The sequence below is a fragment of the Balaenoptera acutorostrata genome, chromosome 11, assembly GCF_949987535.1.
Source record: "Balaenoptera acutorostrata chromosome 11, mBalAcu1.1, whole genome shotgun sequence".
In the NCBI taxonomy this organism is placed as follows: Eukaryota; Metazoa; Chordata; class Mammalia; order Artiodactyla; family Balaenopteridae; genus Balaenoptera; species Balaenoptera acutorostrata.
The window spans coordinates 84180224-84206119 of record NC_080074.1 but is presented as its reverse complement, the minus strand read 5'-3'; the positions used below and the strand labels follow the sequence as shown (position 1 = coordinate 84206119).

The 25896-nt window shown below is 39.5% G+C and overlaps 2 protein-coding genes across 2 annotated transcripts in view; one reads left to right on the top strand and one right to left on the bottom strand.

Moving 5' to 3' along the window:
• Positions 1-13894, bottom strand: part of LOC103003381 (glutamyl-tRNA(Gln) amidotransferase subunit C, mitochondrial-like) — a 47378-nt gene extending 33484 nt beyond the window's left edge. Inside the window, exon 1 of the mRNA XM_057557557.1 lies at positions 13853-13894. Within this exon, the coding sequence (XP_057413540.1) occupies positions 13853-13894 (42 nt within the window). The remainder of the gene's footprint in view (positions 1-13852) is intronic.
• Positions 13895-24852: 10958 nt separating this feature from the next.
• STK38L (serine/threonine kinase 38 like) overlaps positions 24853-25896 on the top strand; it is a 77531-nt gene continuing 76487 nt past the window's right edge. The window contains exon 1 of the mRNA XM_057557056.1: positions 24853-24940. The gene's annotated coding sequence lies outside the window, so the exon portion shown is untranslated. The remainder of the gene's footprint in view (positions 24941-25896) is intronic.

The following is a 25896-nucleotide window of genomic DNA, read 5'->3' as shown; positions in this document are numbered from 1 at the left end:
AGAAAAGTATGGGAATGATTAAAATTACTCCTAATAACACCAACTAGAAGTAATCAACATCATCTATTCTTTCAATCTTTCAAAACATTTACACAATATGTTTTTATAGATAAAACGTGTACATGTGTAAAAATGTGTATAAATTGGGACACTGTGCACTGTTGTTATGCTTAACAACACACCATGAACACTTTGTCATGTCATTTTCTTCAACAACACACTTTTCAAAGGCTGCATAGTGTTCCTTTGGATACATGTACCATAATTTATTCAACTAATCCCTTATTATTGAATATTTCCATTCTTTTCGGTTTTGCATTATTATAAATAATTCTGTCATGAATAACCTTGTAACTCTTTCACACCCCTGATTATTTCCTAAGGGTAAATACATAGAAGAATAAGAACTTTGGGTATAGATGTCCCTTATTTCTGCCTGTCCAGAATTCTTTCCCTTTTTCAGATGATAGAACTGATCTCACACTCTACTTATGAACTGCCTTTCAGGAATTGCTTCTCCCCGACCTGGTGGAACTTTCTGTCACGTGGCTGGGATTAATCAGAGTGTCCTGTTTCCGACCACTCCAGACACAGTGACTGTTCCAGGAGTGGTATAAAAGATCTAATCAGGGTCAATAAGGGGGAATTTTTCTAAGTCTGCTAATGATACTTGGATAAAAACATCTCTTTTCTTCTGAAATTATGGGCACCAAGGACTGTTTAAGATTGGAACTGACAAAAGTCAACTTTGCCACAATGATGCCAGCATAGAAGAAAGCAGAGCTGAGAGGTAGAGAGAGAAGGGAGATTCCTGATGATATCATTTGAGTTCCTGGTTCCGGCCATGCCAGAAGCAAGATGCTGCCCGAGACTTTTCCAATTACTTGACCTAATAACTTCCCCTTTTTTCTTAAAATAGTTTGAGCTGACTTTCTGTCTTTAGGCAACCAAGACTTTTGCCTAATATAGATAGTCTAAGGTTTCGGTGCATGTTTCCAAAATACCTCCCAGAACGGTATTGCCAAATATACTTGTGGAATATGTGGAATTTTGAATTGAATTATAGTTGATATTGCTACAGTGGGTCAGGGTAGAATTATAGTATGAAACAGTCTTGTCTCTTCTTTTCATACCCCCACCCCCTCCTGACTAAAGGAGAGCATCCCAGTCAAACCATCACACTTGTATGAGTAAAGGTGGGGACAGTGGTGAATACAGATTAAGCTAGCGTTATATGATGCCCATACATCAGACTGAGTAAAAATTCTTACTGTCAGGTCCAAGTACTCCTTAGCCAAGTACATAGTGAGTCTCTAATACTTTGACTTTCTTTCCACCCTCAGAAGTGAAAGTGAAGAGAGGTCTTAAAAGGTGGCCATTCCAAGAAAGGAGTTAAATTATTCAGGAGCTCAACTTCAAGTCAGCAAGTCAAGGAAGAGTATTTTAAGGAGCAACTATGTGACTGGACTAGGTCACAGAGTTTCAGAGCCAGATTAAAGAGGCAGGCCAGTGGGCAGCTGTGGAAGGAGGTGGGTGGGAGGGGTGATTTTAAAAGGATGTTAAAATAACATTGGCAAAAACAAATCAACTCCAACATTTCACTGGAATGAAGTGGAAAGCAGTGTCCTTTAACACTGGTTTATCTATCAACTCCTTATATAGCTAAGAAAATGAAAATTGGTTCCAGTCTCACTGAGGTAGACACTCCCCTCAAAAGGAGATGAAAACAGAACTCTTTATTAGTAGCAGTCCATCTAATTTGGATATTTTTGAGATGCATGTGTGCACTAGTGGTCAGCTGAAATTCCTGAATCAGTTAATGTACGACCTAGGGCTATTTCTTGACAGTGAGTGGTTTGTTTTACTAACCCTTTCATATGCCTCTCAAAATGTTTTCTGGTTCATAAAATTACAAACAAACAAAACTCAAGAGAGAAGAGAGCTTCAGAAAAATGGGAAGTGACTGTTAAAAAATTTTTTAGAACATTTCCTGTTCTTCAGCTAGTGGAAGTGAATTAGTAGTAAATATGTTTCTAAATACATTTTTTTTACTGATTAAAAAAAGTTTATCCATATCCTGACCAAATCAATGTTGAACAAACGTTTGTAAATATTTGCTTGTAGGAGCCACTTGACTTGGCCCAGGACTTCCAGGAGGTTGGGAGAGAGGAGTAAGATAAAACAGCAAAGGTATATATATATATTTTAAGTTCTGAGGTTGCTCCACTAAGGAGCTGTCTCTCTGGAGACTAGCTGGGTAGCCAGGGTTGCAAAAGAGCAAACCTGAGGACCAGACAGTTCCACATTAGAAACTTTAGAAGCATTGTACAAGGTCCTGAGAACAAGACGGTATCTCCAGCCATCCATGGCTCTTTGGGCAAAGAAAGCACTTAGGGGAAACAATAGCCAAAAATCAGACAAAATATCTGAAAAATTGGTGAAGTAAGTATCTTATTCACCCACTATCTCATCCCTTCACTATCCTTCCGAGTGACTTGACCTAAACACAAGCTTCATCTGAATTGCAGCTCTGCTCAGTCCAGTCTGGGGAATCAGGGGAAACTGTGTCTGCCCACAAGCCCTTTCCCCCAACTCTTCTGCTCCACTGGAAGTAACTGAAACAAAACACAGGCATAACAAAACTTAAAAGAGCATAAGTGGTCTATGTAGAAAGTCTGAAAGAATAGAGAAAAAAATCTTCTGGAACTAGTAAGCTATTATAGCAAGGTTGTTGGATATAAGGTTAATATACAAAAGTCAGTCAATTTCCTATCCCAGGAATGAACAAGTAAAAATTGAAATAAAATACACAATACTATTTCCATTAGTACTCCCCAAAAGAAATACTAAAGAAATACTTGGGTATAAATCTAACAACATATATACAATATCTATTTGAGGAAAACTACAAAACTCTGATGAAATAATTCAAAGAAGAAATAAATAAATGGGGAGGTATTCTATGTTCATGGATAGGAAGACCAAATCTGGTCAAGATGTCAGTTCTTCCCAACTTGATCTATAGATTCAAAGCAATCTCAATAAAAAATCCCAGCAAGTTACTTTGACAAAGAAGCAAAGGCAATATGACGGAGGAAAGATAGCTTTTTCAAGAGATGGTACTGGAACAACTGGACATTCAGGTGCAAAAAATGAATCTAGACATAGACCTTACATCCTTCACAAAAATTAACTCAAAGTGGTTCATAGATAATTGTAAAATGCGAAACTATAAAACTCCTAGAAGATAACATAGGAGGAAATTGAGATGACCTTGGGTGTGGAAATGACTTTTTAAATACAATACCAAAGGCATTATCCATGAAAGAAACAATTGATAAGCTAGACTTCATTAAAATTAAAAACCTCTGCTCTGTGAAAGACACTGTCAAGATAATGAGAAGACAGGACTTCTCTGGTGGTGCAGTGGTTAAGAATCCGCCTGCCAATGCAGGGGACATGGGCTCGAGCCCTGGTCTGGGAAGATCCCACATGCCGTGGAGCAACTAAGTCCGTGTGCCACAACTACTGAGCCTGCGTACCACAACTACTGAAGCCCACGCACCTAGAGCCTGTGCTCTGCAACAAGAGAAGCCACCACAATGAGAAGCCCGTGCACTGCAACGAAGACCCAATGCAGCCAAAAATAAATAAAATAAAATAAATTTTTTTAAAAAGGAAATGCATGGTGTTAAAAAAAATTTTTTTTAAGATAATGAGAAGACATAAGATGGGAGAAAATATTTGCAAAAGACATATCTGAGAAAGGACTTGTACAAAATATACAAAGAACTCAACAATAAGAAAAACTCAACAGTAAAAAATAAACAATCTGAATTTAAAAATCAGTGAAAGACTTGAACAGACACTTTACCAAAGAAGATATACAGATGGCAAATAAGCATATGAAAGAATGCTCAACATCATATGTCATTAAGAAAGGAAGGGACTTCGCTGGTGGTGCAGTGGGTAGGAATCCACCTGCCAGTGCAGGGGACACGGGTTAGAGCCCTGGTCCGGGAAGATCCCACATGCCGTGGAACAACTAAGCCTGTGCGCCACAACTACTGAGCCTGCGCTCTAGAGCCCGCGAGCCACAACTACTGAGCCCGAGTGCCACAACTACTGAAGCCCGCGCGCCTAGAGCCCGTGCTCTGCAACAAGAGAAACCACCACAATGAGAAGCCCAGGAACCGCAACGAAGAATAGCCCGTGCACACAAAGACCCAAGGCAGCCAAAATAAATAAATAAATAAATAAATAAAAAGAAAGGAAGCAACCAAGATGTTCTTCAGTAAGTGAATGGATAAATAAACTGTGGTACATCCAGACAATGAATGTTATTTGTTGCTAAAAAGAAATGATCTATTAAGCCAAAAAAGATGTGGAGAAACCTCAAATGCATATTACTAAGAAGCCAATCTGAAAAGGCTACAAACTATGATTCCTACAATATGACATTCTGGATATATAAAAAGATCAGTGGTTTCCAGGGGTTACAGGGTAGGGATAGATGAATAGGCAGAGCATAGACGAATTTTAGGGCAGTGAAACTATTTTGTATGGTACTGTAATGGTGGATTACGTTCATCATTCATTGTTTTAAAACCCAAAGAATATGCAACACCAAGAGCGAACTCTAGTGTAAACTAGAGACCTGCGTAATAATGATGTGTCAATTAAGTTCATCAGTTGTAACAAATGTACCACTCTGGTGCTGGATGTTGAAGGTGATGGGGGTTGTGTTTGTGAGGGGAACTCTTTGTACCTCCACTCAGTTTTGCTGTGACCCTAAAACTGCTCTAAAAAATAAAGCTCATTTTTGAAAGAGTATAAGTGATGAGTCAGTGAGAGAGGGATAAAAGTGTTGAGTAGCAGAGGCTAGTTTTCTCTGACATTGCTGAGGAAAGTTTGCTTTCTTCCCTGACATCCTCTATTCCCCATCCATCCCTACCTTCACCCTTTTAAGGATTCAGTCACTTTGTCTTTCCTCCATGTGCCCATTTTATCAGTCTGATTGAATATTAGTATTTCTATATTTCAGGGTGGATACACTTTACAACCTAGGCCATAGATAGACTGTGCTAAGTCTCAGAGTGATGGGCTCATTCTTAGCTGAGCACAATCCTATGTGTCTGATTCCTACCTGTTTGTTCCCAAACTTTCCTGTTGCCTCCCATCCTTGCTTCTGTCTCTAGCTCCCTGGTGCTCTGTATCCAGAACCCTTGGGCCCACAGTACAGCAGACATGCTGGTCTAGACTGGCCTGGCCTGGCCATTGCCAGCCCCCAGCTTCCGAGTTTCTTTTGCCCTCACAAACAGCCAGACATCTAAGCTTGGCCATTTGGGTAGGAGTGGGGCTGAAAGGGAGATATCTAATACTTTTTTTTTTTTCCCACTAATTACTTGCACTTCAGAGGGCTTTACCGACTCCTAAGGTGAGCTGATCTGTAGAGTTTCTCAGTGGACATGCCACAGGTTACAGGTGTCTGTGAGATGTTGATGGTTTAAAATTTTTATAGTCTTTAAAATTTTTAAACCATTTAAGTATTAAAAATTTTACAGCATTTGAAATTATTTTTGCATTTTTGTAGATAATGGTATCAGACAAAGAAAATATAGTGTTTTCACCAAGCCTCATAGAGTATATTTCCAATCCCCTCCAGGTTACGGATGGTGTCTGATGGGTTGAATTCCTAGCCTGGAAGTCAACACACCTGAGTTTAATCTCAGTCACTCAGTTTCTTCATGTCTTAGCTTCCTCATACATAAAAAGAAAGGAGGGGGACTAGATGATGTCAAGTCTCTTCCAGCTTTAAAATTTTATGATTTCTGTACTTTAAATACAAATACAGATGGTGATGGTTTAAGCCAGCCCGGTTTTCTCCTGTATCATATTTCTCTCCAAGTGAAACCTAAAAGCCTGAAAAAGTTTCCTGTAAATGGCCACATTTCAGAATTCATCAACTCCCAAAGTAAATTGTCTATGGATCAGAAATTCTCATCTTGAAAAGGGGCAAGTCCTAACTTGTCCACATGTTCTTTCCACTCAAATGCAGACACTGTTTTTGTGGAAATAGTAGGGAAATTTGGCCAGCCAGAGGCCCCAGTCCACGGGGATTGAAAGGTCTCCCGAGGTAACCACTCCCAAAGGCAGGTTGAGTTTCTGGGAACTGTTTCCTGCCTGAACAAACAGCCTCTCCCAAGCCCTTGAGGCTGAGCTTGTTCAGGGACTACCATTTGGGATCAAGTCCACTATAGGGGCCAGTGAGCCTTGGACAAAATTAAGTGTGAAGAAAGTGGTCCCTGGGTTTGACTCCATGGCAGACCCAGAAATAATGTGGTTTTTCAGTCTGTTGATAAATAACCTGTACCTGTGCCAAACCTGGAACTCTTGCCAAACCTGGAACTCATGCCCAGGTCTATCTTGGTTCTAACATGTCAATGTGACACAGCCAGGACTGGCCATGGGGAAACAGGAGCCAGGACTCTGTTGGTTGAGGTCTGGCTCTTGGCCACATGTTTGTCTTGGAGTTCTCCATGTTAGTTGCCTTTTAAACTATCCCCTCACCTCCCTTTCTGAAGCTGTTTACTCTCCTGGCAGGTGGAGTCCTCTGGCCATCTTAGCAGCCCACCATGCTGCCTCTGTGCTCAGACAGCAGCCAAGGTTGGAAAGGATTCGATTGATTCAAACACGTTTGCAGCAAATGAGAATTTAAGATGTCATTCCTCTCAAGAGAAATTTTACTGAACCGGGGACTCTAAAAGATTGTAAAGCCTTGGACAAAATTTCTGATAATGGAATTTCATACCTGTAGGAGGGAGAAATTCGGGTGGAGCACTTTTCTATTGCCCTCTAATCATACTCCGTTTATAATTTAAGGAAACACTAATTTAATGCCAACTATGTGCAGATACTGTTCTATCTACATTACAAATGTCAACTCATTTACTCCTTACAGCCATATGAGGTAGGTACTTTTATTATCCCCATTTTCTAGGTAAGGAAACTGAAGAACAGAGGTAATATAATTTCCCAAAGGTCACACAGTTGATAAATGGCAAAGCTGGGATTCAAATTCAGGCAGTCTGCTTCTAGAAGCCATGCTTATAACTACTGTGCTATTCTGCTTCCTCTGTTTCACGCTTCCCCCAATCCATCCTAAAATCTGAAAGTCAATGAAAATTATTTCTATTTTTGTGTTGAGTTAAATATCTTTCAGTGGAAAGGCACATAATGTGCTATGATTACCTTTATTTTCTTCTACCACCGTTTCCCCCTATAGTTTCAAATTACCATCCATTTCTTTTCTCTCATTCTTTGGCTTGATCCTTAATATTTTCCATTATTTCAATCACACCATCAAGCCCATGAAATCCTCCTTTTCCTATATTCCTCCGTTGTCCTGCTCAGTTCATTCTCTTGCTCTAAACCCTTCAATGACTTATGGGCACAGTTAACAGGGCAGAGAAGGCCCTTGTGATCTGGCCCCTGCTTATCTCTCTCACATCATCTACCACACCTTGTGTCACTCCCACCATTCTGGCTACAGTTACCTTCTTACCACTCTTCAAACACACAAAGCTCATTTCTACCTTTTGGGCCTTGCACTTCCTGTTTCTTCTTCCTGAAGTAATTTTCCCCCAGCTTTTCCTATGACCCAGTTCTTCATTTCTTTCAAGCCTCCCCTTAAGTGCCACCCCTCAGAGGGGCTTTCCTTGTCCACCTTGCCTGAATGAGCAACACCTCTTCTTTCCCTGCTTTCTTTTTCGTCATAGCATTGATCACTTCCTACAATTAGCTTGTATACATATTTGTTTACCTCTTTTGTCTCCCGTGTCCGAATGGAAGCATTATGATGACTTTGTTGATTACTGATGAATTCCCAGCACCTAGAAGAGTGCCTAGGAGATAGTAGGTGCATAGTCAGTATTGGCTGGATAAATGAAGGAGTTTCTCTCTTAAACCTGCTAAATAGATGCCATGCTGGTACTTGCCTTCATTACTTTCCTTGATTGGTCCTATGGCTCTCTGTTTCCATTTTGCTGGAGGCAGTATTCAAATACTTCCTAAGAAAGGATGCACTGGGAGTAAAATTTCCAAACTCTTACATATTTGTAAGGTCTGTATTTGGTCTTCAACCTAACTGATAGTTAGGCTGGACATAGAATTCTAGGTGGAAACTCATTTTCTCTTAGAATTTTGACAGCACTACCTCTGTTGAGAAGTCTGAGGCATGCCTTTGATGACAGGTGTGTGTGCGTGTGTGTGTATGTGTGTGTATGTGAAATTTCTTTCTAGAAGCTTTTAAGATTTTATCTTTATACATTCCCAGTGATGTATCTGGGTTTTTACTTTTTCTTTTTGTTTTTTTCCTACTCATCCTGCTCTGCAATCACTGGGCTTTTGCAATGTGAAGACATTTTGTTTCTCCATTTAGCTTTTCTATTATGTTGTTGTTCTTTCCTTCTGAAACGCTTTGTAGTCAGTTGAGACTTTCTGGAATGATCTCTCATTTCTTAACTTTCTCTCCTATTTTTTACCTTAATGTCTTTTTTATTCTATATTCTAAATGTATTTGCCAAATCTCCTTGTTTTATCTTCCAAGTTTTTGGCAGTTGTATTTTCAAATCCCAAGAATGAGGTTTGTTCTCTTACTTTTCCTTTTCTATGGCATCTTCTTCATATTTTAGGAATACGTCGCTTCTATTTCTCTGAGGATTTTATCTGCATTTTTTAAAAGTTCTATCCTACTCCCTTCATTAGCTGTTTTGTCCAGGGCCACTTTTTCTATTTACTTGTCTTGATCTTTCCCTTTAATGTTGTAGGCTTTCATCAAATGCTTAGTTATCTCTTCAGATGTAAGAATGAGACAACAGAAAGTTGAACTGTGCATCTGGGTGGGATTTGCTGGCGGGCTGACTTCACCTCAGGAGCCAGACTTTACACGGATCCCTCAAATTCCTGAATGCAAAGGGAGACACTGGGGAAGCATAATGCCCACACTGGCTGCAGGTGGTTTTCTTTTAGGAAAGAATCCTCCATATTGTGGCTAATGGTAAGATTGCCAGATTTAACAAAAACAAAAAATAGTTTGACCTGGATGGCTTAGCTGGGTAGTTGCATGTTTCTCACTTGAATTCTCTTACGCAGTTGCAGTCGGATTGCATCTAGGGCTGCAGCTGGGGCTGGATGTCTGGTGGCTTGATGATTTTCCATGTGTCATCTGATCCCCATGGCCTACTCTCTTCAGCAGGGTATCCTAGACCTCTTACCTGAGGGCTCAGAGCTCCAAGAGGGAGGAAGCAGAAGCTGCTGAGCCTTCCTAATGCCTGAGTTCAGAAGTCCCTGAACATCACTTCTTCTGCATTCTATTGATGAAAGCAGTCTAGGCCCAGCCAGATTCAAGGGGAGAGGTCAGAAGCTCTACCTCTTGATGAGAGAAGCAGCTTGAGTATATAGGGAATGGTGCAATTGTTCGGAAGCATCTTCAGACCAGCTACCACAGCAATATTCCAAAAACCAAATTCATCCCCCTATTCTGTTTGTTTGTTTTTTTAATATGCATAGCTAAAACTGTCATTCACTAATTCATCCAGGCCCAAGAACATAATTCTTTACTTCTTTCCCTGACCTTGCCCATAGCCAATCTACTCTAAAGATCTTTTCTTCAAAATCTCTCCTGAATATATCTGTTTTATGGTAGTATCACAAACAAGTAAAATATCTCTCTTGTCTGTCCTTGCTTTTCTTTTTTCAAGGCCACCCTCACGTTCTTGCCTTTTTGACTTGGACCAGTGCCCTGGCCTTTTAACTAATCTCTGTGTCTTCCCTTCCCTCATTCAACTAATGCATCCATTCCTTGCCACTAGACTAATCTCCCAGAAGAATTTCTTTGATTTTTATCATCTCCCAATTCAAACCTTTATTGCCTTCCTTTTGCCTAGAACACCAAGTTAAAAATCCTTACTCTGATGTTCAAGCCCCTTGAAACTTACTTTTCTAGCTTTATATTCTAAATTCTCCTTCCTGGAAATTCTAGTCCAGTCCCTATTCTGTAAACACATTGTTCCTGCTTCTGCACCTTTGTCCACATTGTTTTCACTGTCTCTGAGTGTCAAATCCTTTACCTTCTCCAAATCCTTTAAGATTCAGCCAGAAGATTTTTTTATTCACTGATGTACTCAGTCAGCCTTTCAAAAACCATTTCTTTTTGGCCTTTTATTTACCAAACATCATGGCAGCTAGTGGAGATGTGATGGTGAATGAAATAGACTTTCTACCTTTAAGGACATTGTTGCCTAGTGGCAGAAAAAGAGAAGAAAAGGCAATTTCAAAACCTCCATACTATGAGAGTGATACCATAAGAGGAACATATAACCCAATCTTAGGTCATCAGGCCAGGGTTCCTGGAGAAGGTGAATCTATGCTAAGACTTCACCTACTCTAGTCTAGGTCACAGTGATCTTGCAGTCTCCTCCGAGTTTACTGTCCTTATCATTCATTTGACTTTTACGTATGTACTGAACACAGGGCATTTTTAAACTTTTAATCATAGCTCCCTAATATAAGGTCAATCTTCTTAATGACAGAAGGCTAATCCTACATGTCTTTGTCCTCATACCCCTCCTCCCAATTAAGAACAATGTCTTACCCATTGTCTAGTTAGCACCTGTGTGTTTAGAAGAACTAATTTTCAGTAGACTATTTTACCCTTGCCTGAATGCTTTTCTTTCTCCAAGTCTTTTCTTCAAGAAATATTTAGTAAATATTCATTATATATCAATAATCACTGTAGATGCTTGGAATGTTGCAAATGCTACGGTAAAATGTGCACCAGATACAAACAGTGTAAATGAGGGAATGGTTTCTTCTTAGTATGCTTTCTTTTTGTTCCATTTATTTTTCATTTTTAAGGGATAGTTACACGAATTAATCACAGGTAATTTAATTGCTATACACAGTAGCCATACACACGGCTATACACAATAGCTGTTTTATTCATTTTAGTCACCTTTTAACCTCATCTTTCCTTATATATAAAATATGAATAATTTGAAAGTCTACACAGTACCAATTTATAGTGGGATGATGTTGATGATGATGATGGTGATGATGATGGTGATGATGACAGTGATGATGATGATGGTATTGATGATGGTGATGATGATGATGATGGTGCTGATGACAGTAATGATGATGGTGGTATTGATGATGATGATGATGATGATGGTGATGATGACAGTGATGATGATGGTATTGATGATGATGATGGTGATGATGATGGTGATGATGACAGTGATGATGATGGTGGTATTGATGATGATGATAGTGATGCCAGCTAGGGTCAAGATCCAATGTTACTGTAGGAAGCCATTCATTAACATACTTCTTGGTTCTATTTTGCCAAAGTCTGTTATTCCTCACAACATCTCTGAGAGTTCTGTTGATGTGTTTTTTGATTTTATGTTTTTCCTAGTCAACCTTCCTATTATGAAGCTTCAAGCCCCTTAAAACTTTAATAACTTCTGTTTCTCAGTGCAATGAATTTTAAGATTGGGCTCACAAGAGGCAAGAAGCAATATGCAATTCTGTTTTATACCACTATTTATATAGTTCCTCAAAAAAATGTCAATATAAAATACTTGGTGGAGAATGCAAAAGCCCATGTAAGTTGACCCAGGTCTCACTTCTTTAATAAAACAAAATGAGAGTTTAAATTCATGGGACCACAAGGCCAGTCCATAATTTATTAACTAGTGGGGTCTCTGACTTTTATAGTCAATTTTCATTCATTTACCTTGAAAAAAAGCAAAAGTTCTACTTAGAGTGACCAATGGTTCTGCTTTGCCTAATATCGAGGGAGTTCCTTGGACACAAGATTTTCAGTGCTGGAACCAAGAAAGTCCCTGGCAAACTGAGATGAGTTGGTTATCATATTTATATGGATATACATTAGAGGTACAAAAATAAGTAAATAAAGGGCATTAGGTCTATGTGATAAACATTGTTTTCCATTAATTTTATATCCCATATAGGCACTTAAATATATATATACATTTATATGTATATGTATGTATATATGCACCTATCTATCGCCTTTTAATTTTTCTTTAGTTGAATCAGCTTTGAAGTGAGGAGAATAATATGCAGTGTGCTCACAGGAGTGTTTGATTGCTTAAGTAATACCTGTAAATTGCTTTGGGATCCTTTGATGAAAGCACTAAGTAACTGTAAAGCTTTGTAACAATATTATTCTTATTTTATTCAGAGGGACTCAGCAGGATTCAAAGCACCTTACTGATTGAGCTTAGAGGGATTCTTTTACCATTATTTAGATACTATAATTCCCATGGAGGTTCACTAACAATATTTACATAATATGGAACTAGTTCACAACAAATTGTTCTTTTGAAAAATATCAAAGAAGGAAGGTAGGGCTTCCCTGGTGGCACAGTGGTTGAGAATCTGCCTGCTAATGCAGGGCACACGGGTTCGAGCCCTGGTCTGGGAAGATCCCACGTGCCACGGAGCAACTAGTCCTGTGAGCCACAACTACTGAGCCTGCGCGTCTGGAGCCTGTGCTCCACAACAAAGAGAGGCCGCGACAATGAGAGGACCGTGCACCGCCATGAAGAGTGGCCCCCGCTCACCGCAACTAGAGAAAGCCCTCGCACAGAAACGAAGACCCAACACAGCCAAAAATAAATAAAATAAATAAATAAATTAAAAAAAAAAAAACAGGAAGGTAAATGATACAGGGCCTTTGGACCTAAGGAACATAGGCAGGAAGGAGGTAGTTGAACAAATCTAAAATAAATAAAGCCACTTGGCTTTTGTAAAAAAACTATAAGAAAGGGCCCTTTTAGAAAATAGGATCTATTCTTCTTATATGCATTCTAGATAAATGTATTTATGTGAGATGTAATTAATCCTAGTTACTGAAAATGTCATGTTCTCCACTGACAGATACAGTAGTTTTTCCCAGGGCAAAACTGGGACTATTTGAGATAAAAATAAATGGTACTGTTCAAGTGGAACATTTTACCATTTTATGCTTAAATATTCCTGTGTGTATTTCTTAGGAGCAAGATATTCTCTTATAAAACCACAGAATGATTATCAAAATCAGAAATTTACATTGACTTTATCTAATTTACTGATCTTAATCATATTTTCTTCAGCTGTCCCAATAATGTCCTTTATAGCAAATAATGCAATTCTGGTCAAGGATCTAATTGGGGATTAAACGTTGCATTTAGCTGTCTTATTTCTTTAGTTTTTAAAAATCTGGAACAATTTCTCCGTCTGCCTTTTTTTTATGACATTTATATTTTGAAGAGCATAGGCCATTTATTTTGTATAATATCTGACTTTTTGTTTGTCTGATGTTCTTCAGGATTAATCTGAGGGTAAGCAGGGTAAGACGGAAGTGATGTGACCTCAGTAAATCATATGAGGAGGGAAAGTAGAACATTTTTAAAGAGCAGTATTTTACTGGTACATGCAATAAACAGGCCTAGGACCAAGGATGAAGGCCAGGACTTCAGGGGGCTGGTAGTGGGTGCTGTGGGGGTACCATCAAACCCACAGCTGCTGGGAACCCTGGCTTCTGACAGCCTAGAGACATGTGCCTCTTCAGTTATTCCCTCAGCCAAGAGGCTGCCTCTCTCACATTCAACAGCTGGTTGCAGTTGGGGTACAAAGGCCTGGCTACTTGTCTCAACTGGGACAACTCGGAAAAGTCATCACCACTCCAGAGCTCCCTGCAGGATAGGCTGAGGCCTCCTTTTCACCTGCATCTGAGTTCAACTTCTTCCTCTGCCTCATCCTGCTGTCTTCTCTCACTCACCTGACTTGTTCCAGAGATCACTCCCCAGTAAATCTCTTGCATGTTGTTAATCTGAGAGTTTTAGGGTCTTTTCCCCAGGAAACCTGACCTACGACTGGGCCATTTTACATACGTGAGTGAGTCTTTTCATAATCATTTCAAACATTAAAACAGGCTCATTTTAAACATATTAAAACCATTAAAATAGTCTGCGTATTAATCCTCTTACAAGAATTTTACTCCAGTGATAGTCTACCATAGACTGTTGTAGTCAGAGAACATGCACGCTAAGAAGTCAGCAAGAGACTGTCTCTGTTGCTCAGGATAGAGCTTGATCCTTAGCTTTGCATGACCAGAAAGTTAACTTTGTCAGAGGTGATAAAACTCAGAGAAACTCATACAGAGTAATGGTAATCAACTGAGAAAAGAACATGTAGCAATTTATAATGAGAAATGTAATTGCCTAGCAAACCAAAAATTTCTATTGGCTAATTGGCACACACTTAATTTATAAGAAAATCTAAATGAGAAGCCAAGTCAGAAATTTACATGATGACTAAGATGATTTATCTGATGTTCATTTATCTGATTTATCATACCTGATCATATTTGTACTCTTCAGCCCTGGTGGGACACACCTACAAGTAGACCAGACATTTATTTCTGCTTACCATGGCATTCTTGCCCCAAACTGTTTACAATATACAATTTAATATTGATACCTATGAGACCAGTTCTCTATACGAGCATCAGAGTACTTTTCAAATGCCTGTTTGACACATCACCCCTCTGCCTAAAACCCTTTAATAGCTTCCAGTTGCTATTTTTTTTTTTTTTTGGTAAATCTATTTTTAGTTTTTTAAGGAACCTCCATACTGTTCTCCATAGTGGCTGTATCAATTTAATGTAAATTGTAATCAATGTAAATTGATCCAGTTGCTATTAAGTGAAGATAAATCCCCTTTACCTTGTCCACAAGGCCCCGTGTGGCCTAATCAGAAAAGAGATCAATTTTTTGAAAGCCCTATTTGGGTTACTTCCTCCAGGAAACCAAATCAGCATAAAAGGCATGAGGCCAACCCTCTGAAAACAACCTGACTCACAGAAGGGTTGGAAAGCGTAGCAGAATGAGAGGCAGGTCCAGTAACTTCTCCCCTACGATCCCTGTCTCCAGATTTATAAAATTATCCGGCAAAGAGAAATTATCAACACAGCAACAACCAACACTACCCCAGACTGTACTTGAATCCTCTTTGTTTAAACAAGCCACAGGTTTTGTCACTTACTTCCTTACACTGTCTTGTTCCCAACCTTAGCTCCAGAGCTGAAAGGAAGAAGAGGTACTCTGATGGAGTTCCTATGAGGTGGTGGTCAGTTTATGTACCTTATCTAATTTAGTTTTCACAGCTCTATTAGATGGAGGGAGGGGGTCCTCCTTATTCATTCTCTGAGTCTCCACTGTTATAAAATTGTTTGAGGGAATCATCAAAACATGAAAATAATTACTAACCAACTGACCGATTACAAAATGAGTCTCCATACAAATTTCCCTTCTGCTTAACACTAGGCTTTATCTCTAATATCATGCCAAGGTCTTAGTCTCTCTCTTTTCTTTTTAACCATTTTAAAAAATTGAAGTATAGTTAATTTACATGTTGTGTTAGTTTCAGGTGTACAGTGAAGTGATTCAGAGATATATATATATAATATATATGTATATATTCATATATATGTATATATTCTTTTTCAGATTATTTTCCTTAATAGGTTATTACAAGATATTGAATATAGTTCCCTGTGCTATACAGTAGGTCCTTGTTGTTTATCTATTTTATGTATAGTAGTGTGTATCTGCTAATCCTAAGCTCCTAATTTACCTCTCCCCTCCCCCCCGCTATCCCCTTTGGTAACCATAAGTTTGTTTTCTATGACTGCAAGTCTCTCTTTCTCTGTTAAGATTAAAAGTCTGGACAAAGCCTACTGTGAACAGCATGTGGGGAAACGGAAATTTTCTTGTATTGCTTGCCGGTAACAGTGGAAATTAGTGCACCCTCTGGATGGTAGTTTGGCAATCGGTGTGGGAAAAATAAAATGTGCATTCTCTTTGACCACTTCTAGGAATTCATCCTAAAGTCGACACTCTCTAGTAGGAAGAGATAACTGAGAAGGAAGTTCAATTGTTTTAACTGTTTTCACAAAGTGGAAACTGTTACAAACAATGGTTTAAAATAGAAAAATGTGAACATCAAAAGATCTCAGAGGACTTCCCTGGTGGCGTAGTGGTTGGGAGTCTGCCTGCCAGTGCAGGGGACACGGGTTCGAGCCCTGGTCCGGGGGGATCCCACATGCCGCGGAGCAGCTGGGCCCGTGTGCCACAACTACTGAGCCTGCGCTCTAGAGCCTGCGCTCTAGAGCCTGCGCGCCACAGCTACTGAAGCCCACGCGCCACAATTACTGAAGCCCGCCTGCCTGGAGCCCGTGCTCTGCAAAAAGAGAGGCCACTGCAGTGAGAGGCCCGTGCACCGCGACGAAGAGTGGCCCCCGCTTGCCGCGACTAGAGAAAGCCCGCGCGCAGCAACGAAGACCCAACACAGCTAAAAATAAATAAATAAAATAAATAAATTTATAAAAAAAAAAAAGATCTCAGAAAACATTTTTTTTAAGAGCAGTCCTCTATATGATTGTGATGTTATGTCAGATGCAAACTGAGGGATGTCAATCAATAATATCATCCAATGTCGGAAAAAATATGTTAAAAAAAATCCCTAACGTGATTCAGCCTTTGTTCAGTCTAAGTACTGCATGGCTACAACTGCAACCTGAAATTTCTTTCCAATTATTTTTATTTTGGTAGAATACATATAACATAAATTTTCTTCCATAGTTACTATAAAATACTGGCCCTCGGACTTCCCTGGTGGCACAGTGGTTGGGAATCCGCCTGCCAATGCAGGGGACATCAGTTCGATCCCTGGTCCGGGAAGATCCCACATGCCATGGAGCAACTAAGCCTGTGTGTCACAACTACTGAGCCTGCGCTCTAGAGCCCGCCAACCACTTCTGCTGAGTCCGCGTGCCACAACTACAGAAGCCCGTGTGCCTAGAGCCCATGCTCCACAACAAGAAAAGCCACCGCAATGAGAAGCCCGCGCACTGCAACAAAGAGTAGCTCCCCACTCGACGCAACTAGAGAAAGCCTGCACGCAGCAATGAAGACCCAGTGCAACCAAAAAAAAAAAAAAAAAAAAAAAAAATACTGGCCCTCCCTCTGATATTTACTTTTTTTTTTTTTTTTTGCTGTTAACAATTATCCTCTGGTAATGAGAACATCCTACATTTTCCATATTATGGATGAGTAAATTGAGGTTTAGAGAGTTAGTTAAGTGCCCAAGACTACAAGACTAAGGACTCAGCCCTTAGTCCAAATGTGGACCTCAGATGTGGTCCTCAGATGTGGTCCTCCCTCCATTGCACAGTGTGACACAGTTGGGACCCTCTGTCCTGCTTGACTGTTTGATCAGTCCTGTCCTCCATCTCTGAGCACAGGCCGTTTACTTCAAACCGTGGAAAATAGATCTGATTGTTGCCTCTACGTCCGACTGTCCCTCCAGGCTCAGACTATAGAACTATAGAAACATCAACTAGCACTCGGGCAACTACGGGGGTATGAGTTAGAGACATTCTCCATCTGGCCTGTTCCTCCATTCCCAGGAATTTCAACATCTAGAAAATAAAAATAAAAAATAAAGAAAGTAGATTGAAAGTAGAATGTAGTAGTTGAGGAGTAGTACCTGCACTTAGAGTCACTGAATAACGTGGCCATAAGAAAAGGGAAAAGTCCCCACCCCAGCAGATGGGAGTTGTAAAAAAGAAACCCCCTCTAAACCCTCTTAGTTTATAGATTTTCTGAGACCTGACATCATCTCTAAAGAGTTCATTGTAACAACTTAGATTTTGAAGCAGAGTCATAATCACTTATAAAGAGATCAACTTAAAAAAATATACTCTATATAAATGGGCTAATAAGTTATAGAAGAAGAACCAAATAAAGTATAGGAACTCTGGTGCAGATCCAAAAACCAAATAGGTTATTTATTTATTTATAATAAATATTTTAATGAAAATTAAAATAAATAAATAATAATATTTAAAATAAATGAATAAAAAACTGGGGAGTGGTTGCTTTTTAAAGGTATAATAATTTTAAGTACTAGAATCACAGAATATGAATAGACACTCTACAACAAAGTGACTATAATAATTTCCTAGAATGTATTCAAATTATTTTAGCTTTCTTCGGCTGCCTACATTAAACATGAATGGGTTTTCTTATAAGTTCAATTCTACTATTGTGATGAAAAACAGTCTTTGGGGCGGGGTATTCTTTTTCTTACTTGAGAAAATAAAATTTTTAGGACTCAATCCTAAAATTAGGAATGAGAAAGTCAGTGAGATTTAAGGAAAAAAACCCCCACCTTTTAGTTTTAAAAAGAAAGTTTTTTTAAAACTTAATATTATGCAATGTTAGTGAATTTCTAATGTCAATGAACATCACTTTTAGGAGACTAAAGACACCAAGCAGAAATTTATTTTTTTCTGTTTTAATTTGATATTCTAAAATTTTAAACCATTCAAATATAGCATATATTATCACAAAATATTATATAGTGTCTTGCATTTTTCTTTTGTAAAGAGCTTAGCTATCAGTTTTTCTTTAAGAGGTGGAGAAAGGGAATAATGTAACATCTAGCATTTGGACAGTGTTTTTCACATATACAATCTGTGGTGGTCATTAGTACTATTGCCAAATATTCCTGGTTTTTGCTCCTTCCTGGAATATTAAAAGATTGTACCTCCTGTCTTTCTTTTATTTGTATGGGGCCATCCTACTACTTCTGGCCAATCAATGGGTTGTGAGCAAAAGTCTCTACTTGAGACCCTCCAATCTTGTCTTTGCCTTCTGGCATGAAGATCAGCAATGTGCAAGATGATAGCTGCTCCATTGGTCTGGAACCCTGAGTGACCCTGATGAGCAAGCATTATCGCTGACCTGCAAAGGACATAAAACACTAGCAATAAATAAATCCTCAACATTTTAGGCCACTAAAATTCTGTGATTGTTACCACAGCATCACTTATCCTCATCTTACTTATGCACTGTATTTCCTATTTCACAGATAGGAAATCCACTGTATCTCTGTTAGTATCAGGAATCTGTAAAAATTAATAGAGTAGACAAGAATCAAAGCAAGAAAGGTCTGACAGGGATTTTCTCTCTCTTCATGGACGTAAACAGCACCAAAAATCTTCTGCAGATGCAGAGAATCCATTTAATTTGCAGCTGACAGAAGTAAAAGGGTTTCATTCTGAAACATGCGTTTTTGTTATATCACTAATTATTAGTATTAGTGATGATAATAATAATAATAGGTACCTTGAATTGAGTGTGAATATATCCTGAGTCCTATACTAGGTGTTTATTTATATTATCTCATTTAATTTCATTTAATCCTAAGAGGTAGCTATTTTTCAAACTGAGATCTTTCTATCTTCAGTGTTCTTTCCATTATGGCAGTGGTGTATGGTTCACAAAGTGCTTTTATCAAAAAATATTTCATCTTTGCAGCAACTATCATGTTGATATTCTCCCATCTTACAAATGAGGAAATAAGACTTCACAGAACTTTTTTGATCTGTGCAAGGTCATACAGTAGTAAAAGAACCAGGTCTTTGGAATACAAATCCCGTGTGGTTCTTTGTTACACTTTGCAGAGCAATATATATAATGCAAAGAGATAGTTATACATAATATATTTTCACCTTTCCTTAATGCTTTTCTTCAGGTTTCTGGTTTACATAGGTGCTTTTAAGTTTGGAGGATAAATAGCCTAAACCTGGAATGCTTTACACCCTAGGTGATAAATAGTTTGCACTTCAGTCAAGCCAGTTAAAAATTAAAACATGAATCAATTAGAAGTCATTGTTTCCAGGTTTATAAAGTTCTGCAGAAGGCAGTCTGGTGAGAGTTCTGAATGGACTGTCATGTGTTTGATTAAATGGTCCAATGAAAGTCCCCTGAAGCTTGTAGAAAAGAGCCTTTATTTTCAAACAAACAAACTCAATTGCATTTAGCCTATCTGGGCAAGAGCCCCTTTGAAAGTCTTGGCTATGAGAAAAGGAGCCAGGGGTCAAGCACTCTTTATGTCAAACTGGAAAGGTCCATTCAACTTTCTTTTTATCCCATCAACTTTCTATTTGTCCACAATAAAAAAATTAATGGTTTTCCATCGGACAGTCTTCCAAGAGAACTGAAAAGCACCTATTCTCTCTCTCCTCAAAAAAAAATTAATTGGCATAACATTATAGATCATTAACTTTTCTTCCATAATCACAACATTGAACGTTTTTATTTTACTGTTTTTCTTTTTAGTCTTTAAATATAGATATGGAATGTGTATATTATGAATACATAGATATATTATTTTTCAAATAATTTTTATACCAAAGCTATTACACTGTTGGTAACGTGCTTTAGAAGAACTCCCAAACCTAACAGTATATTCTGAACATCTTTCTGTGTCATTAACCATTTATCTACATATGATTTTTAACACACATACGCTATTACACTCTATGGGTCCACCATAATTTATTACACCAATCCCTATCTTTAGATATTTAGATTAGTTCCAACTTTTTACAGTTATGGACAAATAATGCTGAGATAAACATCTTTGAATGTGACTTTCTATCCATATCTCTGCATGTTTGCAGTTGTAGTCTTCTTAATCCCATTTAAAGGATGGGGATTATCATAATAATAGTACTCGAGGCTAACATTCATCGAGCATATTGTAAACAGGTAAGTACTTCAAACTAGTTTCCCTGTCTCCAAATTCCGTTTTTTACTTTTGCTCAGTAGTACTTCTTTTATGTAGATAGGAATCTGGGTTTCCAGCTTTGCCACTTGCCATTGGGGGATCTTAGGTAAGTCACTACAGCTCTTTGAGCCTCAGTTTCATCATCTATAAACTGGAGACAATAATACCTAACTCACTGGCTTATTGTAAAGATTAAATGAGACAGTACAAGCAAAGAGCACAATGCTTGGCACACAGAGAGAACTCAGTAAATATTAGCTACTCTTCTTGGTCTATCCATGGAGCTAATCAGGAATGAACATTGCTCATACTCACACAGAGGGGAGTGTTCAGCCAGTTTGTCTTGATAGCCTCTCTCTTTTTTAATCATAATTTTGTAATGCTTAAAAAAACTCCATATCTGCAGTTACATCTCTATTATCATTCTTGCTAGTTGTGTCTCCCCCGGCCCCTTCCCCCCGCCACCGCTCACCCCCAATTAGTCTTGCCAAAGTTTTTCCTATTTCCTTGACTTTTCAAAGAATCATCTTATTTGTCAATTTCAGACTTGTTTTTAACTCCCTGTTACATTAATGTCTGCCTTTATATTTCAGAACTGTATTTGAACTTGTTAATCATAACAGAATTTATGTCCATTTGAAAAATAGAGTTATATATGGGAGTCATTATGTATTTGATCTATAATACTTGGTACACATAAGGGTCAGGACATCTGGAAGGGATTCTGCTCTAATCTTTACATCCTTCTATTTTCTCTGGATTTATTTTGTTTTCTTTTTCAGGTTTCCTGAATTGACAGCTTGATTCATTTGTTTTTACATTTTTGTGTTTTCTGTTAAATGCATTTAAAGCAGTAAGTTGTTCTCTAAATGCTGCTTTGACCATATCCCACAGTTGCAAAGCTGCATATATAGGAAAGCAACTTTTCTATGTTTCTGTGTTTTCTATATGGAAGAGTTTTATTGATAGTTTCCTTCTGTTATCATTTACTACCATCATTTGGCATTCTTTGGTTATTTACTATGTGGTAGGCCTAGGGGAGTAAAAGTAATACTAAATTGCACACACTGAAAACAAAAATCAGATGAATTCTGGGTGCTGAAAAGATTTTCACCATGATTTTTCTCTCTCTCTGGCTTACAATTTTAGCTTGTCTACCTACACTTAGCATAGATTTGGAGAAAAGGGAACAAGGGAAAGGGGATAAAAATTCATATTCAACTGTAGGTTAATACAGTTTGCAATGGCCATGGTTACCTGGGTTTATTTAATTCTAATTGACAATAAGAGAGTTGATAATAAGAGTTTTGGAAAGCCCTACCAAAATATCTATTATTTAGACTAAGGGTTCTTAATCTGGGTCTGTGAACTTTGAGGAAAAAATAAATATACACATTATACAGATATATATACATAACTTAGGCATAAATAATAATATATATGCATAAATGTATTTTTCACTAAGCCCTACCTAATTGAAAATTAGCATTTCTTCCATTATGAAGGTAGTCAGCAAACCACAGTAATATTAGCAACCTGTGACTTTGCCCCCAATAGAACTCACACATATTTTCTACCACATTAAAATTGGTGCAGATATCTCAAAATATTGTTTATGTGCATCATTACTGCAAAATTACTGTAGGTACTGATCTTGTAATTTAATGCATTAATAAAGAAGCAAATATATAACTATTAGTTATCTATGGCTGTGTAATAAATTAACTGTCCCCCCAAATTCGTGGCTTAAAAAATAAATACGTATTATTTCACAGTGTCTGGGGGCCAGGAATCTGGCAAGGCTTAGCTGGGTCTGTTGGCTCAGGGTCCTTCACCAGGCTCAGTCAAGGTGTCAGCTGGGGCTGCAGTCATCTCGAGGTTCCACTGGGACGGAGTCTGCTTCCAGGCTCACTTGTGGCTGTGGGCAGGATTCAGTTCCTCATGGGTTGTTGGACTGGGTGCCTCAATTCCTCAGCGGCGGTTGACTGGAGACCTTGCTCTGTTCTGTACCACATGGGCCTCTCCAAAAGACAGGGCACAGCCTGGCAGCTGGCTTTCATCAGAGTGAGTAAGAAGTGGAGCAAGAGAAGATGAACAAGATGGAAGCCAGAGTCTTTTGTAACCTAATCATGGAAGTAACACCCCATCATTTTTGCCAGATCCTCTTTTTCAAAACCAAGTCACAGGGACTTCCCTGGTGGTCCAGTGGTGAACACTTCGCCTTCCAATGTAGGGGATGCAGGTTTGATCCCTGGTCGGGGAGCTAAGATCCCACATGCCTCGCAGCCATAAAACCAAAACATAAAACAGAAGCAATATTGTAACAAATTCAATAAAGACTTTAAAAATGGTCCACATCAAAAAAACTTAAAAACAAACAAACAAAAAAAACCCAAACCAAGTCACTAGGTTCAGCCCACACTCAAGAGGAGGGGATTGTGCAAGACAGAAATATCAGAAGGTGAGGATTATTGGGAATCATCTTAGAAGCTGCCTACTACAGAATTATATCAAAACCTCATTTTTTACTATTTTAAAAATTGTATATTAGTATAATCAATTTCCTTTATAGCCCTAGGTAGTTTATTTTATGCATTTAAAAACACTGTTCTGAAAAGGGGTCCATAGATTTCCAAAAGAGCAGTTGGCTCTAATTTGATTCAGGTCAGGTACCTTCAACAACCAGGGGGAATTTATTTGGAATGGCCTCAATTAAGAAACTAAAAGTCGAAGCTTTAGCCTGCCTCATGTTATCCTAGTCTGACACCCTAGACAAGTCCCTATTCCTCTAGCTCCATGAAAATAGCACGGCACATTTGAAAACATAAATTTGCTATAGAATACTCCATAAATTGTTCTTAATCCTACCCACTTGAAGTAGTATGTGCGTGGTGGAGGCAGAGAGGTGTACAGGCCTCTGTCAAGCATGTTTTATCACAATTAAACCTTTTATGCTCGCATATGGCAATTGTCATTTGAGCCTCAAAACGACCATATGATATAGAATGAACTGATTTCCCCAAGAATACACTAAGACTGTACCAGACTACACAGTGCTTTTTCTGCTATCAAGCTATGCATGAAAAAGCACAGAGTGTAAAAAAAAAATAGAAGCGATGTTAAGATTCTTCCCTAAGTCTTTCGTACGTGTCACCTGCTCTTAGTGAAACTTAAAGATAATGATTGGCATCTCTGAATTATATTTTCTGCAAGCACAGTACTAGCTTTGTATACTGTCTTCACAGACTAAAAGTAAATGGTATTTTATAAAATCTCCACTATTCAGATAGAAGATAATTTGTCAACAATAATTGGGAACGATTCTCTTGTTTGGCTTGCCCAATAAAAACTCAAACGCATCATTTTCCCAAAGCCATCCTTTCTGAGTCATGCTACAGGCAGGTGATTTTCCTCATAGTTCTCTGATCCTAAATAAGCAGCCCAGTATTGTCAGTTATTTTAGATTTTCCAAGATAACCCAAGCAAGTTTTTCATGAATGCCGCAGAGTTTTTTTGGTAGCTTTTCCAAATGTGAATCCCTCTCAAGTCTCTACGGTTGAGTCATGATGAAAAGAAAAGGATCAAGGGAAGCTGGGTGGCTTCTAGACTCCACAGCTACTACCTAGGCAACTAGGTCAGTCAATCCATTTTTGTTGATCACATTTTCCTACTCTGCTCTACAGTTATGTTCCAAAAAAATAATTGAAATGATCTCTAAGGCCCTTTCCTCCTCTAACATTCACATTGCATTGTGAAGCATCAAGAAAAACTCTGGCGACATTTAGGACACGTGAGTAATGTGGCAACACACTGGGCCACTCTCAAGAGTGGCATGAACTAGCTTTGAGCAGAGAAGAGGGAAGTGAGGTGAGGCTGATGAGGGAGGGAAACGGTGACTCTTCAAACAACCCCTCCAAGGTCAGTCACGAATTCACTAGGTGCAGGTGGGTGGGGCGGTAGGTGGGCTGGCTGCGTTGACGACAGAAGGCTACTTCCGGCTGTGGTGCGTATGACGTCAGGGCCAAGTCAGACCAGCCCAGCCACCTAGAAGCGGAGCAGGGAGGCCTCGCGAGAGTTCAGGGATGCCGCCCCGAGATTCCGGCGCGGCGGCGGGTCCCACCTCCCGGGGGCGGGGCGAGGGCGGAGCGGGCAGAAGGGAGCGGACTGGCGCCGGATCGGTTGCGGCCCGTGCGGAGGCTGAGCCGGCCGCGGGAGCGACCGGAGGCAGGTGAGTGCGCGGATGCGGCGCTCCGCGGCGGAGGGGGCTGGTGCGCTCGGCTCGCCGCGCCGGCCCCAACTCTAAGAGCGGGAGCGGGAGACGATCTTAGGTGTCTTTGGGTGTCCAGGGAAAGCCGGGCTAATTTCGGGGCTGGAAATGTCTCCGGTGAAGCTCCGGCGACGGCCTTGGCCCTCTTGTTTCCCGGGGTGGTACTGGCACCGGGTGCCCGGAGAGGTGGCCTGGAGCCCCGGGAGGCATCTTTGTCCTTCCCGGCTCCTTTCGCCTTCCACTCCTCGGCCCCCGAGCACCACGCTCCCGGTCCCTGCCTGGGCTTCATAAACAATAACAAATGTCGCGGATCCTCTCCTGTATCCCCCGCTCTCCCGTCCCTTGCCCTCAGCCGATGCCACCGAGGGGAAGTATTCTGGACATGGCTCTTAGATTGTGGGGGCTGTTTGTGTACCATTCCTAAAAACTGATGCGTCAGATTGCTAAACATTTCTCAGATAGACACAGTAAAGCTGCCCAGCTCCCAGAAGACACGGAGTGTTCAAAACCGGTCTCAAAATCCGTCCCTACCACTGGAACCCTAGACCCTTCTTTTCAACATCATTTTCTCCCACTCCCATTTTTTCACATTTACTATCGGGGGCAAATGAGTGGTTGTTTGGTATGGGAATAGGGAAGGTTGTGCCTGATTGAGGAGGAGACATTTCACCTTTAAAAAGTTGTCAGGTTGATAGCAAAAGAACAAACTTTATTTTCAAAACCAGTGGACTCCCGTTTACTGATACTACTTTTGTTTCGTGGGACCGCTTTTCAGATTGCAAATTTGGAGGAAAAACATAAAAAAAAAAAAAAAAAAAAATGGGGAGGGGGGCGGGGAGAGCTGGTGGTGCTGGGAGTAGTGGCTTCTCCAAAAAGTGTCATGCTGTTGTTCTTCACTTGATAAAATGCAAAACCAA